We start from the raw sequence: 22,173 nt of genomic DNA, 5'->3' as shown, positions 1-22,173 counted from the left end.
GGGGGGGGCAGGAGAGGGAGGGACGTGCCCAATGTTTAAGCCCCTAACTTTTTCTCTCATGGTCTACAGCAAGTAAATTAAAAATCAAACACAGATTCAAGTGAAAAAGCTGTAAAGGTGGGCAGGTTAAAATTTTAGATGAACTGAGATTTGTTTTCCAAGTCAAATGGTATGTGAGCCACCCAGGACCAGTACGATTGTACCAGAAAGCCTGGTACTTCTCAAAACGCCCCCTCCCTCAGGTCCAGTATCTCTACAGTTTACAACGTAAGACACTCAAACAGAGGTAGATGACCACCTGCATATACTCTGAATAACACAACCTAAAAATAATTATTTATTGACTTCAGCACCCATTGGACAGAACAGGTACAAGGATGTAACACTGAGTCCCCAACCAAACACACACACGGCTCACGTCCTCATGGAGCCTGCAATCTGTCGGCGAGACCCCCATGCACGGAAGAATCTATCCAAGAAGAGGCATGCGGTGCTGTGAGAGGAACACACAAGGGGTTAGGACCTGGGTGGACAAGTTGGGGACAGCACAGTCACCTAAGGAGCTGAAGGGGCAGGATTGCAGGACAGGGCAACAGCATGGGGTAGGAGGGAGCAAGCTGGGGGCCCCCGAGTAACAGAAGGAAGGCCATGTGTGGTGGAGTTTTCAGAGCATGGTCAGGGACGAGCCAAAGCAGATGTGGGCCTTCGAGAGCTGTTACAGAATTTGGTTTGTACCTTGCCAGCAACGGAAGGTTACTGGAGAGAGTTTTACATGAGAAGAGGGGTGGCAGTACTGTGACCTGACTTAAATTTTGAAACTATTTCCTTGGCAGCAAGTCAAAGATGTAAAACGCAACTGTCTACTGGGCCACGGCCCACTCTCAAGGCCATTTCCATCTCTGGAGCAGGAATATTCCAACCAGGTACCACCACGCCCGACCAAGTGTTCATCACACGCCATCGTATGGGTCCCTAAAACCAGTGAAGGAACCAGTAAGAGCCACAGTATCTGACGGGCTGGGTTTTTATGAACCCTAGAGGTTGGTATGTCCGGTTGGCCGTGGCATGTTTTTGCTTTGAGATTGCAAACATTCTGAACCTAGCTAGCTACCAAATAGTGTCAGACTTTATGTTGAGAGCAGTGGTTCCCAGCCCTGAGTGGACACTAGAATGATCTGGGGAGCTTTTAAAAAATATAGCCAGGCCCTAGGTCCCAAGAACACCAGGGCCAAGACAAGACACCCCTCTGGAGACGGATCTTGGGCAGGTTTTCAAAGCTCCGCCCAGGATTCTAATGAGCAGCCAGGACTGAGAACTGCCGGCCCCGGCCCTCTGCCCCTCTCAAATGTTAACACCCACAGGAATCCCCTCGCAATCTTGTTAACAATGCAGATTCTAGGCCTTCTAACATAATGGACAGTTTCCCATTACCTCCTTCAATTATAAGAAGGAAAAGTGGTAGCAAAAGAGAATCTGTCAACTAGAATCTATTGATGACCTGAATCACACGAGGTCTGGAAAAACAGTTTCAAGAGGTTTAATTAGAATCAAAGACCTCCATCAATGTTCCCATTTACCCTATTTTCTGGCCCTCCCATCAATAGGTAATTCACTCTGTAGAATTAGGGTTTGGTCTGACCTTGGAAAAATGATAATTTGCCCCAGTTTTTTAAACAAAAAGAAAGGCATTCCAAACTCCCTTCACCCCAGCTCCTCTCAGCCTGCCCCACCGTCGGCACTGTTTCCTGAGCGCACCAGTTCTCCATGGGGCCTGCCTCCTGCCCAAAGGTGACCTGCAAGACTCACTGCTTCTGTCCCCAGAACTGCCCCAGAGTTCTCCAGGGCTCTGCCAAAGGCTACTGCTCTCCCGGCAGCCCAGGGACAAACGGCCTTTACAAAGCCTGACATTTTCTGTAATTAACTCTCCTTTGGTCAAGGAGCCAAGACAACTCTCAAAGTGCCTCTGGCAGCTAATGGGTGCAAACCTGTGGGTGGCCCAGGTCCCCTGTGGTCATGGTGTGCTGCCCTGAACAGGGCCCTGCTGGCCCCCAGCTCACCCATCCATCTTCAGAGCTTTCCTACTTCCGGTCATGAAGAGGGATTTTCTTGTGTCAAGATGGCAGGATCTAAACGAAACTCACAGGATGGGGCTCTTTGAAATCCCCTAAGGCAGAACTGGTGGTTAAGGGACTTACGACCTTATGGGGAAAGCAGGGGCAGGGAAGCAAGATCATACCTGGACCTACAAGAAATCCTAACCTTTTTCTCTCTCACTCTAAACGAAAAGAAAGCAGGCGTTTTCCATGTTTGTAATTACTAACAATAGGATTGGCGCTATTACCATCTTTTGGTGCAAAGTCTCCCTCCCTGCATTTTCAAAACGACGCCTGTAAATCCATTTTGCTCAGCTGCCAATAACACCCCCGCCCCTCCCCCAGTGTTTGAGTTGTCACCACAAAGCACAAAGCCTTTCTGAATCTGTGCTGAAGAGCTCGATTCTCATCTGCCATGTTCCACTTTTGCCATGCACATTCCCTTATTAAAGGTTTGGAAAGTCCTGTGGTAAATAAGCCCACCTAACTCTGTCTAAAACAGCTTTTCTCCCCAAATGTCATCCATTCAGTATTTACCAAGTGGCTGCTCTAGGCCAGGGGTGGTTCTAGGCCCTGGGGATACTTAAGGCAACACACACTCCCTGATCTCACAGTGCTTGGTTTTCTTAGAGGCAGATGGGCCATAAACAAACAGAGCTATTAATGTAAAGGATCACACCAGGCACTGAGAGCCATCGGTAGTAACAAAGAAGAGTAAGGCATAAGGGGAAGGCCTCTCGGAGGGCACAATGTTGAGAAGAGGCAGAACAGAGTGAAGAGACAAATCTGGCAGCCACGTGGGCAAAGAGCGTGGTCTGGGTCCCAGAATCCACAAAAGCAGCAAGGAGACCAGTGTCTCTCATGTACTGACCAAGAAGGGAAGGACGTGGCCCCAGGAAGAATCCTGGCAGTGGAACTTTACTGAGATGGAAACTCCTGGATCCCCACTTCCAGCACCCCAAGAGAAGGATCTCGTGTCCAGTGTTCAGTTTTTAAAACATTCTTTCAAAACATACGCAGACACGAAAGGAAACTTCACAAAAATAATCTGGTCATGCCCAAGGAACTCATAACCCTGGGAGGACTCACGGGGAGAAGGGAAAGCAGACAGCTGAAGGCTAGAGCAATGGGGGACAGTCCACAAAGCAAATCAACCTTTCTATACCCTTTGATTATGAACTGATCAATAAAATTATTAAATTACAACCTAAATGAATTTATAATGTATATAAAGTTCAGTCACTGTAATTTTTAGGTTCATAGTAAGGGTTTCTCTCGATCTAAGTTCAGAAATTTCCTTTCGAAGGATCGTCCTTGGTTACCAGAATGAAAACTCGCTCCCATCTCTGGCCAGCAGCAGAACGCATGTGAGGTTGACAGATTTTCATGAATAATAACAATCAACAGCCAATACCTGTGTGAGGCTCACAGCAGGGCAGGCATTGCTCTTCACAGAGCTCAACTAAACCTAGCCTGAGAGTTTACTCCTATTATTTTACTTAAGAAAACATTTCTTCTAAGTATATGTATACAGACTCCTATTTAAGAGTTTTAAGTTTCCTAAAATCTCCACACAAGCAAGAAAGGAGGCGGTAAGAATACTGAGTGACAAGAACCTCAAATAACTAGTGAGTTCCCATTCTCCTTCACGTACCTTCTGAGGTTTGGGGTCCACGTCCCTGCAGTACTTCCTTTGTTTGAGGTTCCTGGTTCCTCCTGTCACTGTATAGGACAATTAAAAATCCAATCAGCATCATTAGAAGTGACAAGATTAACTTACTTAACACAACTTGGTTTGCACTCAGGAAATAGTTAACCACTTTGATTATTCAAGCATATTTTGCACAACAGGTCTCTTACAGAGGTGGGTTATAGTTGGATTTCTTGGTGAGTGAATAAATATTCTACATGTACCAAAAGAGTTAGCTGTTTAAAAGACTGCCTGCAACATGAAACACATTTTGAAAAATGCAGTATGTTTTATAACAAAAATAATCAAATCCTATTATACTGGTTTCACATGTCTGATGTTGGGTAAAGGACTCCGGTCTAAAACGATCATATCTTCCAGTACACGGTATTCTCTGGGTTTTGTATTTCTTCAAGCGTTGACACCCTGGCAAATTCTAGCCAAATGTCACATCGTGAATGAGTAATTGGAAACAAGTCAAACTCGTGGAATTGAAGCGATTACAGATTTCATAGAGTTAACTGGCAAAATAAACATACAAACTCATGTAACACAATACAGCCTGAGCTGCCTGGGATGTGTGGAGCACAGCCTAGCTGTGTTTCCCTCTGCTCTCAGAACTCAACGCGAAGATCAAAAGCCATTTCATGTTACGTCAATTGAAAGATTAAGCCTTCTGTTTTCACACCCAGATTCTTCCAGACCTGTATCAGGAGAAAACAGACTCTCTTGGCTTCTGCAGTCTCTAAGGCCCTGCGTTCACCTACCTCTCCCCCATTTGCATTTCTAGCTCTCCTTCCTTTTACTGCACAACTTCAAGCATTTAAAAAATGATCTGAATATAACCGCAAATGGCCTAGGATATTTACTAATTCTTTCCTTTCTTTGTTCAGTTTTGCTAGTTCACTTCAGTTTTCATTCTGGGGAGGAAAGAAATTTTTTCTCCGGTATTTCTTTGAGATTCTTTTCTTCAGGGTCAAGAGCAAAAATGGAAAGATTTTGCTTTCCATCTCGAAATTTCTATTTTAACCCAAGATGGGCTATGCCCTCATTTGAATGGGGGGAAAGGGAGAAGACCATTTCTCTTTGTGTGTCTTCTCCTTCAGCCACCCAGTCACTTAAAAGGGAGATCAGCGGAGCAGGAGCTAACCTCAGCTGCCTAATTTTAAGAATGTCTGAGACATTTCTCACCCTGGCAGTTAAAACTGACCGATACCCAACTCTTTTTGGCTCCGAGCCCCAGACTTCGGGTGTTTCGGACAAAAAACCCTTTGTGACAGTGCTCCTGCTTAGCTAACCAGAACCTGGCCCCGCTGCTTTCTATTCACGGCTGGCCCTTTCCTGCTTTTAGCAGACTTGGAAAACAAAAAACGACAGCTTTTGGAAAACCTGGTTGATCTTCCCAGCCAGAAGTGTAGAAATGCGTGCCTCAACCTCCAACTCCTGACAAGCCCCTCCGGCTGTCAAAACCAGCCCTGAGAACACTCTGGAGGTGCCTGGCAGGAGCCATGCCTTGCATTTGCAGCCATCCCTTCCCGCTCACCCTCCAAAACCGGGGCTGAGGCTGCACATGGTACCTCTTCCCCGCGTGCCCCTTGCACCCAACAGCAACATTTTCTTCCTCTTTCCGCCTCCAATTACAAACGCAAAAATCTCAGCCAAGGATGGAAAACAAAGTAAATGACAGATCACCACCGATGACCGTATTCCGGCAAGTCCAGCATCCCGCGGCCAGGAGGCCACTTGGTTGCATAATTCACGCGAGGGAGGTTCTCCCCATTAATCCCGTCAACGACGGAGGTCCTCAAGTCGCCGAACACACTGGGGGGCGAGCTGCTCACAGAGAACGGCCGGTCCACCCCGGTTTTCCACGCACCCGGGTGGGGGGTCTCGGGGGTCGGCAGAACCCACGCCCCCGGCGGCCCCGCGCTCACCCTCCGTGAAGTCGGTGCCCTCCCGCGCCTCGGAGGGGAAGCTCGGCTGCGTCTCGCAAGCCTGGGGGCGCAGCGCGTCCGGGAGCGCGGGAGGCCCCGCACCGCCCCCGGCCGCCCGCACGCCGCCCGCCCCGCCCGCGATGAGGCGGCCGCGGCGCCGGAAGGAAGAAGCCGGACGCGCCAGGCCCTCCCGGGAGGCGAGGCCGCCGCCGCCCCCTCGGCCCCCGCGTCCGCAAGCGCCGCCTGCGGGCTGCGCGCGTCCCTGCTGCCGTCCCCGCCGTGCGCGTCCCCGCCGTGCGCGTCCCCGCCGTGCGCGTCCCCGCCGTGCGCGGCCCCGCCGTGCGCGTCCCCGCCGTGCGCGCGCCGCGCGGGTCCGTCTGCGGACGCGAGGAGGCGCGGCGAAGGGACCCCGGGGTCTGGTCTCTCGTGGGCTCGCCGCAGGGCCCTTGCGGCTCCCTCCTTCCCCCTGGAAACAAATTACTTCCCAGGAAATGACAGAGACGTGCGGCCGGCCACGTCCCACCAGGTCTCCAGCCAGAGCATGGGTTTGGTATTTGAGAACGGGAAAAAAAACCCCAAACTGGGAAAAATGAGGTACCTCCCAGCATTTGCTAATCAGCCTACCTGGTAAAAGCTGGACCTTCTGTTTACAGAGTGCCCCTGGGCTGGCATCTTAGGAGATGCAACTTTGTGGTCAAGGTAAACTTGATTCATAAACAACTGAGAAAGGCCAGAACAGTGCACAACCCTGTGGAGCTGTAACTTAAAAATATAAAAAATATATATATATATATTTTTTTTCAATGACAGTTGACATACAATATTATATTAGTTTCAGGTGTACAAGGTGACAGGCTTAAGAACTACAAATTACCCGTTGTAACTTCTTAAACTGCAGAAGTGGAGAAGGGGGCAGGACTTCAGAGCCTGGTACCAGAACTCAGTCCCAAAGGTGTTGGAGGTTTTGTTGCCCTGGAAAAGGTAAAGTCGTTTTGTTTTGATCGAACCTATATGTTTGTTAACTACCTAACTGCATCTGTATCTATTTAGCAAACGGTAATATACATATGTGTGCACACGTGCACACACACAAGATTTTTGTCAGGCTTTCAAGGAACCAGCTGTTTTTGTGTGTTTTTTTTTGTCCACCCTGTGGGTTCCCTCCTCACCTCCTCAATGAGTTTTGGTATTTGAGAACAAAAAAACAAACCAACAAACAAACTTGGAAAAATGAGGTACCTCCCAGCATTTTCTAATCAGCCTACCTAGTGAAAACTGGGCCTTCTATATCTATGGGGTTCAGAACCCTTTCAGAACTTCCCTTTAACATCATTATTAACCATCATGGCTTAAAATGGCAAGAGGTTTTACTTGGCCTTTTGGTCACTCATTCAGATGTTTAGCCCTTTCTTTGGGCACACTGGGCGACATAAGACATTTGCTGTCTCCTTGAGTGTTCGAATGGGCACACATATGAGTACATGGAAGAAGCACAATAGGTAAATGCAGAGCTTAGATGTGGCATAGAATATTAGGCAGGATTTCAGGGTCTAAGCTCTGGAAATTAGACCTCATGGGATCAAATCTTTATTCCACCATATCTAGCTTGTAACCCTATCAAGTCTTTTCATCTCTCTGAGCCTCAGTTTCATCATCTATAAAATGGGGATATTATATAGTAGCTACCTGAGTTTACTACTGAAGAATAATGGAGGTACTGCAGTTAAAGTACATAGCATAGTAGTTCTCCCCCAGTAGTAAACCTTGCAACAAACATGTTACTTTCATTGTTACTATTTTTCATTTATTGCATTCCCAAGATGCTGTTCAAATATTAAAAGGTACAGTTCTTTCTAAGGGTTTACACATTGGCGACTAAGGTAATTGGATATTTTTCTTGGGGTTTTTAAAAATTATTCCAGTTCCTCTTTTTATTTCTATAAGTGAACTTCGGGAAAGTATTAGTCTTTATAACAAGAGGATAATTTCTGAAGTAGTGGCTCTCAAAATGTGACCTGTGGACCCCTGGTGGTCTCCCCAGGATCCTTTTAGGATGTCCACAATGTCAAACATGTTTTCACAATAATATTAGGACATTAGTTTTCTTCACTAATCAGACATTTGCTCTGATGGTACAAAAGTAATGATGGGTAAAACTGAGGACAGCATGAATCCAGGCAGTGGAACAAAAAGGACTTGGCAGTCATTGCATTCATCACCACCATGCACTGCAGTGAAAACAGACATACAAACACAAAGTGTCACTGAAGAATGTCCCCTTTGGAGCAGGACGGGCAGTGCACATAAGCACTCCTGCTGGTATGGTGGTTGTCTGGAAGCAAAGCTCTTGGGCGATCGATGGTTTGCAGTGCAAAACAGCTAGCTGCTTTTCTTTTCTTTCTTTTTTTTTTTTTTAATGGAACGTCATTTTTACTTGACAGAAAAACTGACAAACTGGGGTTCCACAGACAGGTATTTGGCAGACATTTTTCTCCAAAATGAATGAAACGAGTCTGTCACTTCAAGGAAAACAACTGATAGTGTTTGTTGCCAATGGTGAAATTCAGGCTTTCAAGTGAAAATTCAAACTTTTGGAAAACTTCTGTCTGCCACTATAAGTTTGACAGCATCCCAATATTTAAAGATTTTTCTGATGAAATCGGGTGATGCCAACAACCATTTTTTTATATGGCGTACTGACAGGTCGATTGCAGCAAAGTAAGATATATGTATATTTGGCCTTTCCCAGATTCCTGGCACAGAACTCCTTAAAACCGTTGTAATTTACTAAGTGATAGGAGTGACAGGATCATCTTTTTTTCTTTAATCTTTGGCCTTTGTTCCTGGTTCCTGACAAAAAGCTCCTACTCCGTTAGAATTTCCTGGACAATAGGAGCATCTTTTCTTCTAATGAGACAACTCTGGGTTGACCCTTATACAGCTTCAGTTGGGGACTAGTCACCACAAAGACCAAACCTTGATTAGAAACCTGGAACTTTCAGCCCCAACCCTTCAACCTCCATGGACAGAAGAGGGCCTGGAGATTGAGTTAATAATCCATCATGCCTATGTGATGAAACCTCCATAAAAATGTCTAAATGACAGGTTTTGGAGAGCTTCCCAGTTGGTAAGCACAGTGAGGTTCTGGGGGGGGTGGCCATGTAGAGCAGACATGGAAACTCTGCACACTACCCCCGACACCTTGCCTGACTCATCTCTTCCATTTGGCTATTGCTGGGTTGCATTCTTTATAATAAATCAGTGATAATAAGTAAACTGTTTTCCTGAGTTTTGTGAGCCATTCTAGCAAAATCAAAACAGAGGTCTGGAGGGTCGTGAGAACCTCTGACTTATAGCCTCATCTGATGGAAGTGTGGATAACGTGGGGACCCAATATTTGTGACTGGCGTCGGAAATGAGCCCGTCACACCTGGGGAGTCTGATGCTTTCTCCAGGTGGTGTCAGAATAGACTTGAATTAAAGGACATTCAGTTGGTGTCTGGAGAATCAGAGAATTGGTTGTTGGTATTAGAAATCAACCTAGGTTGATGAATTTTAATGTCACAGAGTATGAAAAGTTCACTGATAGGGTTTTGGATTCTACATTGTATTAAATGTTAAGAAACTGCCACTTGCTGAGTTTGGATGTCGTGTTAAAGAAAAATACCCCCAATTATCGGAAAAGATTATTAAAATACATCTTCATTTTTTGCTTATCTGCACAAGGAACAATTTCTTCATATTCTTTGACCAAAATAACACTGCAACACATTGAGTGCAGAAACAAGTGTATAAATCCAGCTATCTTCTATCAAGTAAGACATTAAAGAGATTTGCAAAAGGTAAACAATACTAATTTTTCGTTTTGGGAAAGATCGCTATTTTTCCTTAAAATATGTTATTAATAGTAACATATAATGGGAATATTATCATCTTCTAATGAATTAATAAATGTTTTAAATTTCTCAGTTTTAATTACTAACCTTGTAAGTATAGATAGATATAATCCAGATTAACAAAACTCTTTGGATTCCTCAATAATTTTTAACGCTGTAAACATTAGAGAACTGCTGTTTAAAAGAAACCCAAATTCTTAAACGTGAAAGAAAAATACACAGATTCTTTTACCCTCACTGGCCAGTGTGCATCTTTAAAGTCAAGGCTGGACGTGATACTGGGGAATGACAGGAGTTAACCACTGACCCCAAACTGTTGCCATCTGTTTGAACCAAACCAGTGGCATAATCAAATAGATACATCTAGAAAAATCTAGATGCCTCTTGCAGGGAGTGCGGGTTATGTGGAGAACCATCATTCTACAGGAGGAGGAATTTGCCAGTTCCTCTGCATATTCCATGGTATTAATATTAAGATTTTATAAATGTCTCTCCAGGTCTTTATTTTGAGTTAAGCAAGTATGCGCTTGGAGTGCTTTAGTGTCCATGCTAAAAATGGACATTGTTTTCCTTCTTGTATTTTACAGTTCAATCCCAACTCCTAGCTGTGCCACAGAGGGGCTCCGGCAGTACTGCCTCTCCAGTTCCTGGACTCTCATCTCCTTATGAACAGTGGACACCAGCCACTCACAGGCTGCCCTGAGGTTTCTTTAAAAGAAGTGGGTTTGGAAATTATTTCTGAGCTACCCAGGACTGGAAATATAATGGTAAATGGCACACAAAGAGCGTATATCCCAGGTCTTTTTCCCTAACCCACTGAAAAATTGCACTTGGCTCCCATGATGGGTATATGAGAAGACGCTTACAGAGTTTGAAATGACATTTTGTTCAGGTTAAGGCTGTAGGAGGGCTGTAGTGATCACAACCTAGCATTTCTATGTAGTTCTAGAACTGAGATGTTCAGTTAGGTAGAAGGTTCTTCTCAGTGGACATATTGTTGGAGGCAGGGGTTCTAAAAACTCACACAAGTTGACTTCCCTTTCCAATTTATAGATGGCTGTACAATTCAAGTTTTGTTTGTTTGTTTGTTTTTAACCAGGACGTGGCGGAGTGAAACAGACTGGATTCCATATACTGGCCCTTAGAAAACCTCAAATGATTTTATTAGGGTCTTTGTAAGGGGGCTGTTTTGTCTTGTTAAGAACTTCTAAATTTGCTAAAATATGATTAGGACTTCACATTTGGAAAAGTTCATCAACAAGATTTATTTCATATTTTAAGTCAGAGGCATTTTTGAGAACTACATTTTGAATTGTCAAAAATATTTTTTAAATATTACTAAGATGGAAAAAAAACAAAGAGGTGTTGAACTCTTAATAAGAGAAGAGACCACAGACACCCCCTTTCGCCTCCCATCAGGTTAAACTACATCCTCAATGTAATAGGCTAAGGATAGAAAATCATATTGGAAGTAAAGTGACCACACAGAGTAGGTTTGGGCCACGTGACTGGGTTCTGGCCAATGAGATGTACACAGAAGCCATCTACAGGGCTCACCCTAATGAACCTGCCATGTGATCCTGAAGTTTTCTTCCCCTGACATATGCCATGTGTTTTGGAAGGTAGATGAAAGCCGCTGTGATCCCTGAGTCATCATTTGGAGAAAAATTGCAATACCAGAATAAGATAAGCAATAAATCAGCAATCATTGTTTTAAGCCAAAGATAGCACAGGATATATGCCTTATACAGCACAGCCTATCCTAATACAATATTCTAATTTAGTGATAAAAACTCTGGACTCAAAGTCAGGAGACTTAGGTTCTACGAGGGTGAACTATAAGAAAATGCTGATAATCAATAGTTTTTGATGTTCAAGAATGAATGGCAATCTGACGTGATTTGCCCTTATAGTTCCACCTCTGTGACCAGCTAGATATGTGACATTGAAAAATCCACTAATCCCATTTTGATCTCATTTTTCTCATCTATAAAAATCAGACCTAATAGACCTGTATAAAACACTCTACCCAATAAAAGCAGGATACACATTCTTCTCAAAGATAAAGCAGAATACACATCCTTCTTAAAGATATGTAGAACATTCTCCAGGATATGTACGATTGTAAAACAAGCTCAGTAAATTTAAAAGGATTGAAATTATACAAAGTATGTTCTTTAACCACAATGGGTCTAGGAGGAAATTTGGGAAATACACAAAATTAAATAAAATAACACAGTCCTAAATAATCAATGGGTCAAAGAAGAAATCACAAGAAATTAGAAAATACTTTCAAATGAATGAAAATGAAAGCACAACATACCAAATGTATGGAATACATTAAAAGCTGTGCTCAAAAACTTATAGCTATAAATGGGAACATTAAAAAAGAAAAAGATCTCAAGTTCAACCTAACCTTTCACCTTAAGAAACTGAAAAAAGAACAGCAAACTGAACGCAAAGCAAGAAAAAAAGAAATAATACATATTGGAGTGAAAATAAAGAGAAAAACAGTAAAGAAATGAGTAAGTAGATTTTTTTGTGTGTATGTGGCATATAGCTAGATAATTAACTATCCATCTAGTTGTTTGAACTATACCCAAAAATTAACTCAAAATGGTTTAAAGATAAGACCTGAAACCATAAAATACATGGAAGAAAACATAGGTGGTAAGTTCCTCGACACTGGTCTTAACGATGTTTTTGTGGATTTGACTCCAATGGCAAGGGAAACAAAAGTAAAAATAAACAAGTGGGACTACATCAAACTAACAAGGTTTTGCACAGCAAAGGAAACTATCAACAAAATGAAAAGGCAACCTACTGAATGGGAAGAGATATTTGCAAATGATACGTCTGATAAAGGGTTAATATCCCAAATACATAAAGAACTCATACAACTTAATAACAAATAACCAAACAACCCAATTAATAAATGGGCAGAGGATCTGCATTTTTTCTCCAAAGAAAACATACGGATGGACAACATGAAAAGACGCTCAACATCACTAATTATTATCACTAATTATTGGGGAAATGCAAATCAAAACCAGAATGGGATATCACTTCACACTTGTCAGAATGGCTATCATCAATAAATCAACAAACAACAAGTGTTGGTGAAGATGTGGAGAAAGGGAACGTTTGGACACTGTTGGTGGGATTGTAAGTTGGTGCAGATTGTAAATTGGAAAGCAGTACGGAGGTTTCTCAAAACATTAAGACTAGAACTACCTTATGACCCAGCCATTCCACTTCTTGACATTTATCCGAAGAATATGCAAACACTAATCGGAAAAGATATGGCATCCCTATGTTCTTTGCAGCACTATTTACAATCGCCAAGATACGGAAACAACCTAACTGTCCATTGACGGATGAATAGATAAAGAAGAGGTTTCATATATACACATATATGTGTGTGTGTATAATGGAATATATAATGAAATATTACTCAGCCATAAAAAGCTAAAGTCCTGCCATTTGTGACAACATGGCAGGGTATTATGAAGTGAAATAAGTCAGATGGAAAAAGACATACTGTATGATGTCACTCATGTGGACTATAAGAACAGAAACAAAACAAACAAAAAAACCCAGACTGATAGAGGCAGATAACAGATTGGTGGTTATCAGAGGGGGAAGGGAGTAGAAGGAGGTTGAAACCGGTAAAGAGGATCAATATTATGGTAACACATGGCAACTAGACCTTTGGTAGCGAGTGTGATGCACTTTATAGAGATATGGAATTATAATGTTGCACACCTGAAATTTATATAATGTTATCAACCAACGTTACCTCAAAAATACATATATTATGTACTGTTTTCTCTCCAATCATGGAAGGATGAGACCTGTTTTAATGTCTCTTACTTATGATAAGGAGAATGCCAATTAAAATAAAGTTACTATTACCTTTTTTTCATCCAGAGTACGCTGCTCAGAATGCAACAGTGAAACAGTGGGACCATCTCTATGGTAAAATAGTGTAGTGCTAAGTTGGCCATTGAAAAATTGGTCCTGACTCTCTTCTATTATGAAGTTCACAAAGCATAGAAAAATATGTTCTTCTCAAATGAGACCTATTAATAACAAAGCATGAATAAACTGTGAGTGTCAATGAGTAACAAACTCCTGCTGACTTATTGCTAAAGATTGTTTTAGGATTGTTACCAGAAAAAGCTGTACATCAGGTGGAAAGTTGGAAATTCACCATGCATGTGCTGTATTTTCTCTGTCATCCAAATCTTTTCCGAGTAATACGTTAGCAGCAGTGGGGGTGCATTGATTCTTGAGACCACGAGGAAAGCACTTGGTTCCCATCTGCTATTGATTCTCAGACTGGGATGACCATCAGGGCAGTGTGTAAAGAAAATGCAGATCCATGGGCTCTGTCCCCTAAACAGTCTTACTCAGTGGGTCTAGGTGAAGCTGGGACACCCTAATTTTTAGAAGCTGCCCCGATGAAACCAATGAGCAGCCAGGTTTGGGACCACTGGTATAACAAACGCTCTGAATTACTGGGTATCCTTAGCACCATCTGTATGATACTAATTTAGGAACAGCTTCTGTGGGCACAGAGGAGAGAAACACTTCATTAATTGTAGTAAAACCTTTTCTTTTTCAGTACCACATTCAAAGTTTTAGCCCAAGTCCTCTTTGTTTCCAGAGTCTAAAGGTACTCCTGCTCAGTGTCGTGGAAAGAGCTGTCCATTAGTAACCTGTTCACATGAGCTGAGAACTCCTAGGACTGAGTAATTCTGAACCACATCAAAGAATGCTGCTATTTTATTTGTATTTGCCATTTGGTCAAAATCTGTTTTGTTCCCCATCATTCCCTTAATTGAATCACTTATGACTGGATGTTGAAAAGCTCTTCTTCAAAGTTTGCCAGAGGATTTTGACAGAGTAATTCAGTGCATTGGAATAGACCGTTACAAAATATATATTGGGCACAACAACCTCTCCTAGCTTTGGAAATTCTGTGATCCGAGAAGTTTGATAATCCCCCTGCCTTTGATTGACTTGCTTTTATACCCATGGGGCCACCAAAGTAATTTACCTAACAGGTGACAATGGGCAAACAAGGTGCCTTGCCTGAACAGCAGGTTTGTATATATGCAGCCAAAGACAACTACATTACAGCGTTCTCTTCGTTCTGGTGGCTGGCAAATTTTTTTTGCTGTCAGTTGTAAGAGGCAAACATGGATCTATGGGACGCCCTCGTTCCTTGTACCTGTAAGACCCGGTCTTATTTTCAGGGAAACATGGTAAGACTCAAAGTAAAGAATGTCTTAAGAGGGGATACTACTCCCAACCCTCAATTGAAACCACTCCATTAAAGGCCACTGGTAACCAAATTCATTCACTTATAGACATTTATCAAGTGCTTACTATGTGCCAAGTACTGCACAAGTGTTGGCGGTCCACAGATGAATAATAACAGAAAACATTTATATAATGACTACTATATGCAAGTGATGTTTTTCACACTGCACATAGCAACCTATAAGTGGGTCACAAAATCAATTTAGTGCTTCCCAGCCATCATTTGAAAGAATAGAAGGGAATCAAAATAGCAGAGTACTTTCATATACACATACACTCACACATCTGTGTGCACTGGGTCAGAATATAAAATGTATTTCCTATTGTTTTGATCAAAACAGTTTCACAATCACTGATATGGATAGAACATTACTACAAGAAGTGTTAATGTGCATTTTTTCACATTTTTAACTCTCTCAAACCATTATGCTTCTCACATTTACAAGAAATGAAAATTATAGATCAATATTTCTAAAACAAATACAGAAAAATTCTAAGTAAAATAATACCAATTTGAATACTACTATGTATATAAATATATAATACTACAATACATATATAATACTATTTTATATATATGATAATATGTAATAATGACCAAATGGAGTTTATTTTAGAAATGCAAGGTGGTTTTAATATTTGAATAGCAATCAATGTAATTCAGCATATTAACAGAATAAAGGGAAGAATCATATCGTTTCAATAGATGCAGAAAAGGCATTTAATAAAATTCACTTTGGATAACATTCTCAGAAAACTAGACACAGAAGAGAATTTTCATAATATGCTAAAGGGAATCTGCAAACAGACAAACAAAAACAGAAACAAAAGCAAAAATCCAAAAATCTTATAGCTAACATACTTACTGGGTGAACAAAGCAAAGATATACACTATCACCGTTTCTATTTAACATTGTACTGAAGGTTTTAGTTTATAGAGAAAGAAGTAAAATTATCTTTATTCACAGATGAAATGATTGTGTATATAGAAAATCTAAAGGTTTACATATAATTTATTTCATTCTCACGACAACCCTATGATGTAGATGGAGATTTTGTAAGAGTGATATTAGTTCTTCCTCAACGTTTGGAAGACTTCACGAGGACAGTCTGTTGCTAGAGTTCTCTTTGTGAGAAAATGTTTAATTATGGGTTTAGTTCAGAATTTTTATTTTTTTAATTTATTTTTAAATTTGCTTAATTGTTTTTTGGGGGGAAATTTTCCATTTCATCTAAGTTTTCAAATTTATTTGCATAAAGTTATTCATAATATCTTGTTATCTTTTCTTAATATCTGTGGAATAGGCATGAATGTCTCCCTTTTCATTCCTGATATCATTTGTGTTTTCTCTGTTTCTTGCCCAGTCTTGCTAATGTTTATAATTTATTAATATTTTTCAAAAACTAACTTTTGATTTTACTGATTTTCTTTGTTGTGTGTCTACTTTCTATTTTATTTAATTCTGCATTTATCTTTATTATTTCCTTCCTTTTCATTTTTTTATTTATTTGCTGTTCTTTCAAATATAGAAGCTGAGATCATTTATTTTCACTCTTTCTCTTTTCTAATAGTTACATTTAAACTATAAATTTCCCTTTAAGTACTTCTTTGGCTGCATCCCATAAATTTTGATGTGTAGGTATTCTATGTCGTAACTCAATGCTTGTTTCATTTGGCTAATTTTCTCAGTCAATGTGCAATTAGTGTTTCTTTTCTTTCATCTTGCTGAGATATAAAGCGTAATTTTGTGACCATCAGGGCAATGCTCACATAGTTTCCCAAATCATTTTTACTTAAAATATATCTTACAAAACATTGTTTGACATTGAGTCTTCTGAAATAGTTTTTGTAAGTAGACCATATTTAGATTCTTCCCTGCTTCTATAAAATCTATGAGAAACACATCTACAACTCTTTTTAAAATATAAACTATTAAGTATCACTTGTTCTTAACCTCCTTGTAGTTGGGTAAATAAGGATGTGACAATTATCTTCTTTTGTCTTAACAAATAAAACTCAAAGTATTTAAGCTTCCAGAAAATGGAGATGCTAAACATTATAACCAGGGCAACATATTATTAAGACAACCAATTAAAATTATAGACTTTTTAGACCTAAAATTTTACAGTGCCGGGAGATGACACAGTTGTCCCAGCTCCATGAATTGACTAGTCTTTCCCCATGATTAGCAACATCTCCCATACTACAGACCCCTAAAGGCTAAGGTCTCTCTATGATGACAAGAGCTGATATCAATAACATGAAACAGACATCTTCACATGTTGTCCCTCTTGATTTTGGTTTGTGGATTCTAATATCCGAAGTCCGAATGCTTCAAAGCTGACGTGGAAAAAAAATAAATTCCCATTTTCTTTTGACAACACTTTCCAGTTTTTAAAGATTCATATAACACAACCCAGAGTCTTTCTATACAGATGCCTAATAGTATGCCATGGGCTTAGCCCGTGGACTTGTGCCTTCTGATAAATACGGTGGGGTCAGGTATGACAGCTGGGTAATTATAATTGCAAGCAATCTGTAGCCTTCTCACAGTAGGAAACTGAGTTAGTTTATGAATTGATCAGCAAACTCTCCAAAAAGAAAATTACTAACATGAGAAATGGAGGATAAATGTGTAGTCACAGTCCAGTTTTATTTCCTGTGAATCGATTGCTTCCTCGGAAGTGGGCAATATGTAGTCTCAGTGCCTTCTGGGAAGCAGGTTCCTAAAGTGTTGGATAATAAAAACACAGAATCCTGAGGAAGAGCATTGCTACATGGTTTTAAGTATGGCCCCAGGGTACAAAGTAAAAGATAAGCTTGTGACATCTGACTAATAGGGAGATGGAGACTTGTAAGAATTATTCATAGTGGGTTATAAAATGAAAATGCCAAGAGGCTCACTGAGTAGGCAGCCAGCAGCACTGGGGGGTTGGTCGCACACTGCTCCTCTAAATGACAAATTCTAGTCATCAAAGCCTTCTCGAAACTTCCCATTCACCAGGACTGCTGAGGCAAGTGCACTAATAATATTTTTACACATACAGATGGCTATGCACAGATCATAGAAATGCCAACAGTCATGATGCAGCTGGTCTGTAACACAGGTCACCCAAGACATTCCACACAACTACTGGGGAGTCCTCTATGATTGATTGATTGATTGTTTGATTGATTGATTGATTGATTGATTGATTGATTGCATAAGATGTATCTTTGTCAGTGCAATGTTGTGATTTATAAGAACTATATGTTTGGTCTTCACAGTTTCTGGCTCATAGCTCCAAAACACAGAATTTTCTAAGTGATGAGAGCATAAAGGTGTCTTTGGTTATGCTAATGAGGTGACTTTTGGAAAGCATCTAAAGATGGGGGCTGGTTGCCAGAGAAGGCAACAAAGCTATTAGAGGGTTGGAAGTTTTAGTCCCACCAGGCCTCCCCCCACACCTCCAGGGAAGGGAGAGGGGCTACAGGTTGAATCAATCACCAACGGCCAACAACTTAACCAATCATGACTAGATAATGAAGCCTCCATAAAAATCCAAGAGGACAGGGTTTGGAGAGCTTCCAGGTTGCTGGACACGTGGAGATGTGGGGAGAGTGGTACCCTGGAGGGGTCATGGAAGCTCAGTCCTTTCCCCATACCTTGTTCTACACGTCTCTTCCATCTGGCTGTTCCTGAGTTATATCCTTTTATAATAAACCAGTGATCTGGTAAGTTAAATATTTCCCTGAGTTCTGTGAGTTGCTCCAGCAAATTAATTGAACTGAGGAGGGGGTTGTGGGAAGCTATGGTTTACAGCCACTCGATCAGAAGTACAGGTAAAACCTGGACTTGTGATTAGCACTCTGAGTTGGAAGAGGTTGTTGGAACCTCCAATTTGTAGCCAGTTGGTCAGAAGCCCAGGTAAGAACCTGGGCTTGTGACTGGCATGTGAAGTGGAAAGCGGTTTTGTGGAACTGAGCCCCTTACCTTGGACTCTGAGTTCATCTGTGGGTAGATAGTGTCAGAATTGAATTGAATTCTCAGTTATCCTGCTCGTGTCTGAGAATTGCTTGTTGATGTGGGAAAGCCACCCACACACACACGTTGGAAATGAGTCCAGGAAACCCTTTTTAGTCAGTATTTTTCCAGAACCAATATAAAAACACCTGTGCATGTCCTGCGCATGTCTAAGGTGATGGAGAAAGGAAAACTCAGGACCATGCTGGCTGGAAACAGGAGGCAGAAAGAGCCCAAAATGGGCTGACAAAACTATTGAGTCAACAAGAGAAATTGCCCAGTTCTATGTGAAGTGAGATTCTTAAACCGAGGTTCCTAAACCCAGAGTCAAGGCTTCTCCAACTCAGATTGCAGCAGACCCCCAGGAAGGTAATTTATAAGGTGGATTTTTGTGCACCACACCCAGCAACCCTGATTCAGAAAATCTGGAGTGGGACCCACAAACCTGCATTTTTCACGTGCACCCTAGGTGTTTCTGAAGCATGTGGTCTGGGGACTACCTTCAGAGGAACCCTCTCCTGAGGGTGGTGGTTTGTGAAGGGGGTTCATGAAAAAGGGTGTGGGAAGAACCATGTGCCCAAGCCTCTGAAATGGTATGAAAAACTGGGCATTGTGCCTGTGCGTTTTTCAGAGATGAGGATCCATAGCTTTTCTCATATATGTCCTCTCAGAAGTTACAAACCATGATGATAGCATGTGGACCCCACAAAGCTAATGATCGTATCTCTCTTTCCACAGGGGCTGTTTAACTTCACTTCCAGCCTCAGATCTTTCCCCGAAATCCATCCAGCATCTCAAAGAAGTATGTTAATTTTCTCTCGGAGCACCGCGATTCCGGCCCTGCTGTAGGTGCTCCAGTCATGAGGGACGACAACAGCAGGGTCGGGCACTTGTAACCTGCAGCATTTGCCCGTCATCACAATGAGTTTGCCCCTCAATCCCAAACCTTTCCTCAATGGATTGACAGGGAAGCCAGTAATGGTGAAACTTAAGTGGGGAATGGAATACAAAGGCTACCTGGTATCTGTAGATGGCTATATGAACATGCAGCTTGCAAACACAGAAGAATACATAGATGGAGCATTGTCTGGACATCTCGGTGAAGTTTTAATAAGGTGTAATAATGTGCTTTATATCAGGGGTGTTGAAGAAGAGGAAGAAGATGGGGAAATGAGAGAATAGCATCTTTTGTGGGACATTTTTTATAAAATAAAAAAACTTTTTCATTTGAAAAAAAATAAAAAAAGAAGTATGTTAACTGCCAACTCCATTTCTCTCCACAGGCCCTCGACCTGACATGACAGCTCGGTTCTCGGATCCCTTTCTGGCTTCTGTTCCTCCCCTGCCCTTGAACACTGATATCCCCCAGGGTCACTGGTGTCACGTTCCTTCATTTATTGTCCCACAGTGACCTCATCTTCTCCAGTGACTTCAGCCACCAGACCTGCTCCTGATGCTTACTCTACACACGTGACCTAAGCCTCTTTCTTAAGCATAAGGCGTTCGTTTCCAGCCACATCCTGGATTCCTCCATTTTCACCCCCCATAGGCAAGTATCCAACATGTCACATCAACCCACTCCCTCCAACCTGCACCCACGTCTCAGTCAAGCCTGAGCCACTCTCTGCTCTGCGTCGCAGGCCATACCCCTCGGAGGCTGCTCCAGCTGCTCCCTGTCCTTCAGAATCCAGACAATCATACCCAGCTCCTACCAGTTCTCCAGTTAAAATGTCAGAGTTGACCCCCTCCGTTCCATTCCTGGGGAGCCACTGCCTGGGGTCTGCCCTCACTGTTACTCACCTGCAGATGCCTCCGAACAGATGTCCCATCTCAAGTCTCACTTCTCACTTAAGCTTTTTCTCTGTAGCCACAGCTGCTCTGGATTCCAGTCTTCCTGCTGCAAACCTTGAAGACTTCCTGATACTTACACAGTAGTACATGCCCAACTCCTGAAATGACGTAGCAGGCTCTTCGATGATGGCATTCCATGCCAGCCCATCTCTAACCAGCATGTTCTTCTCCCTTTCACTTCCCTCCCTCATCAGAAGAGAGGTCAAGTTCTATCATCCGAAGATACCCAGCTGGTTGTGGGCAGCTCTATTTGCAGATGGGCGAGTAAGCTTGTAAAAATGGCCCCGCTCATTTATAACTCTCTCTGTGAGTCGGCTTCCCCTAACATCTTTGTCATTGTCCTGTCAACCTTCCAAAAGACGCCACAACTTTCTCTTTTCCCATTCCAGCTGTCAGCCTTGCTTCTGTCCCGTCTCTGGAAGCAGCAGACTTGTCTGATGCTTCCTCACCTCCATACCCTTCATATTTCTATTCCCCTCCTCTGCCCACTCTGCTTGGCAAACTTCTACTTGTCCTTTAGACCTCTTGTCAAAGCCAGTTCTGCTGGAGCCTTCCCTGCTCCCTTCCCCAGCAGTGGATGCCTTTTACAGCACTTCCCACACGTTCTTGTGGGGAATTGCTGATGCGCCATTTTCCCCGCTACAGTGTGACCTCCTCGAGCTCAGAAATTTATGTCTTATTCATCTTCCTATCCCTGGTGCCTAGCATATAGTAGCAGCTCAATAAAATGTTGTGTAGAGAAATGAATGAGCGACTGAATGGATCACTGTCATTTCTCTGAGTGCTGCGGAAGAGCAATAGAACTGATGACACAGCCCCGACCCTCCTGAGGGTTAAAGGTCATAGTAGGTAATGCTGTGTGAATACATAGGAAACCCCTTAAGATGGACAAAACAGTGACATCAACCAATTAATAGCGAGGCTGAGAAGAGGAGGCCCTGTCTTAGGCTTACTCCACACTCCAAGGAGGAGTCATTCTCTCCCAATTTGGTTGACCTCTTTCTCCTCCAGCTCTTGAATCACCAGACTAGAAGGACCCTTGTGCCAGCTCACAGCAAATAGACTCATCTCACCCACCCACCCCAATTACCCGTCCAGAAGGCATCAGCTGGGGAAGCCCTTAGAGCCAGTGCTGTCGTCACTGCCAGATTCACTGTTCCCATCTGCTCAGTCTGTCCTGGGGCAGGTGGGCTGCTCACAGCCTTTGCTTCTCTATGACTATTCAGTGTTTAGTGCAAGCTGTTTGTGTTTTCTTGCCTTCAGTTAAACTCATTCTAATCGGTTTCTATGGAAGTTCTCATTTGAGAGTGTCCTTACATAGAACTATGATATAAACCATTATATTTCCTATTGATTGCCATTCCTATTTACACTTCC

At 42.3% G+C, this 22,173-nt stretch overlaps 2 protein-coding genes across 5 annotated transcripts in view; one reads left to right on the top strand and one right to left on the bottom strand.

Moving 5' to 3' along the window:
* CHST10 (carbohydrate sulfotransferase 10) overlaps window positions 1-5,856 on the bottom strand; it is a 28,548-nt gene extending 22,692 nt beyond the window's left edge. For 3 of the 4 annotated variants that reach the window (XM_081069010.1, XM_081069009.1, XM_081069008.1), the window contains exons 1-2: window positions 5,718-5,856; window positions 3,748-3,815 (exon numbers count right to left, since the gene is read on the bottom strand). The gene's annotated coding sequence lies outside the window, so the exon portion shown is untranslated. Of the gene's footprint in view, window positions 1-3,747; window positions 3,816-5,543 lie in introns of all 4 variants that reach the window. The other variant, XM_081069011.1, reaches the window with a different exon arrangement.
* A 13,921-nt stretch (window positions 5,857-19,777) lies between these two features.
* LOC308505934 (small nuclear ribonucleoprotein F) lies at window positions 19,778-20,172 on the top strand. Its single transcript, XM_081068759.1, has one exon. The coding sequence runs from the start codon at window positions 19,867-19,869 to the stop codon at window positions 20,125-20,127; it is 261 nt and encodes an 86-aa protein (XP_080924885.1). The 5' UTR covers window positions 19,778-19,866; the 3' UTR covers window positions 20,128-20,172.
* Window positions 20,173-22,173: the final 2,001 nt, after the last annotated feature.

Source organism: Rhinolophus hipposideros (genome assembly GCF_964194185.1).
Source record: "Rhinolophus hipposideros genome assembly, chromosome: 12".
Classification (NCBI taxonomy): Eukaryota; Metazoa; Chordata; class Mammalia; order Chiroptera; family Rhinolophidae; genus Rhinolophus; species Rhinolophus hipposideros.
Note: the sequence above shows the minus strand (reverse complement) of the source record. Positions and strands in the feature narration are given on the sequence as shown.

What these genes read in the sequence shown, in the direction of transcription:
- LOC308505934 (XM_081068759.1), top strand. Translation starts at nt 19,867, where the DNA reads ATGAGTTTGCCCCTCAATCCCAAACCTTTCCTCAATGGATTGACAGGG.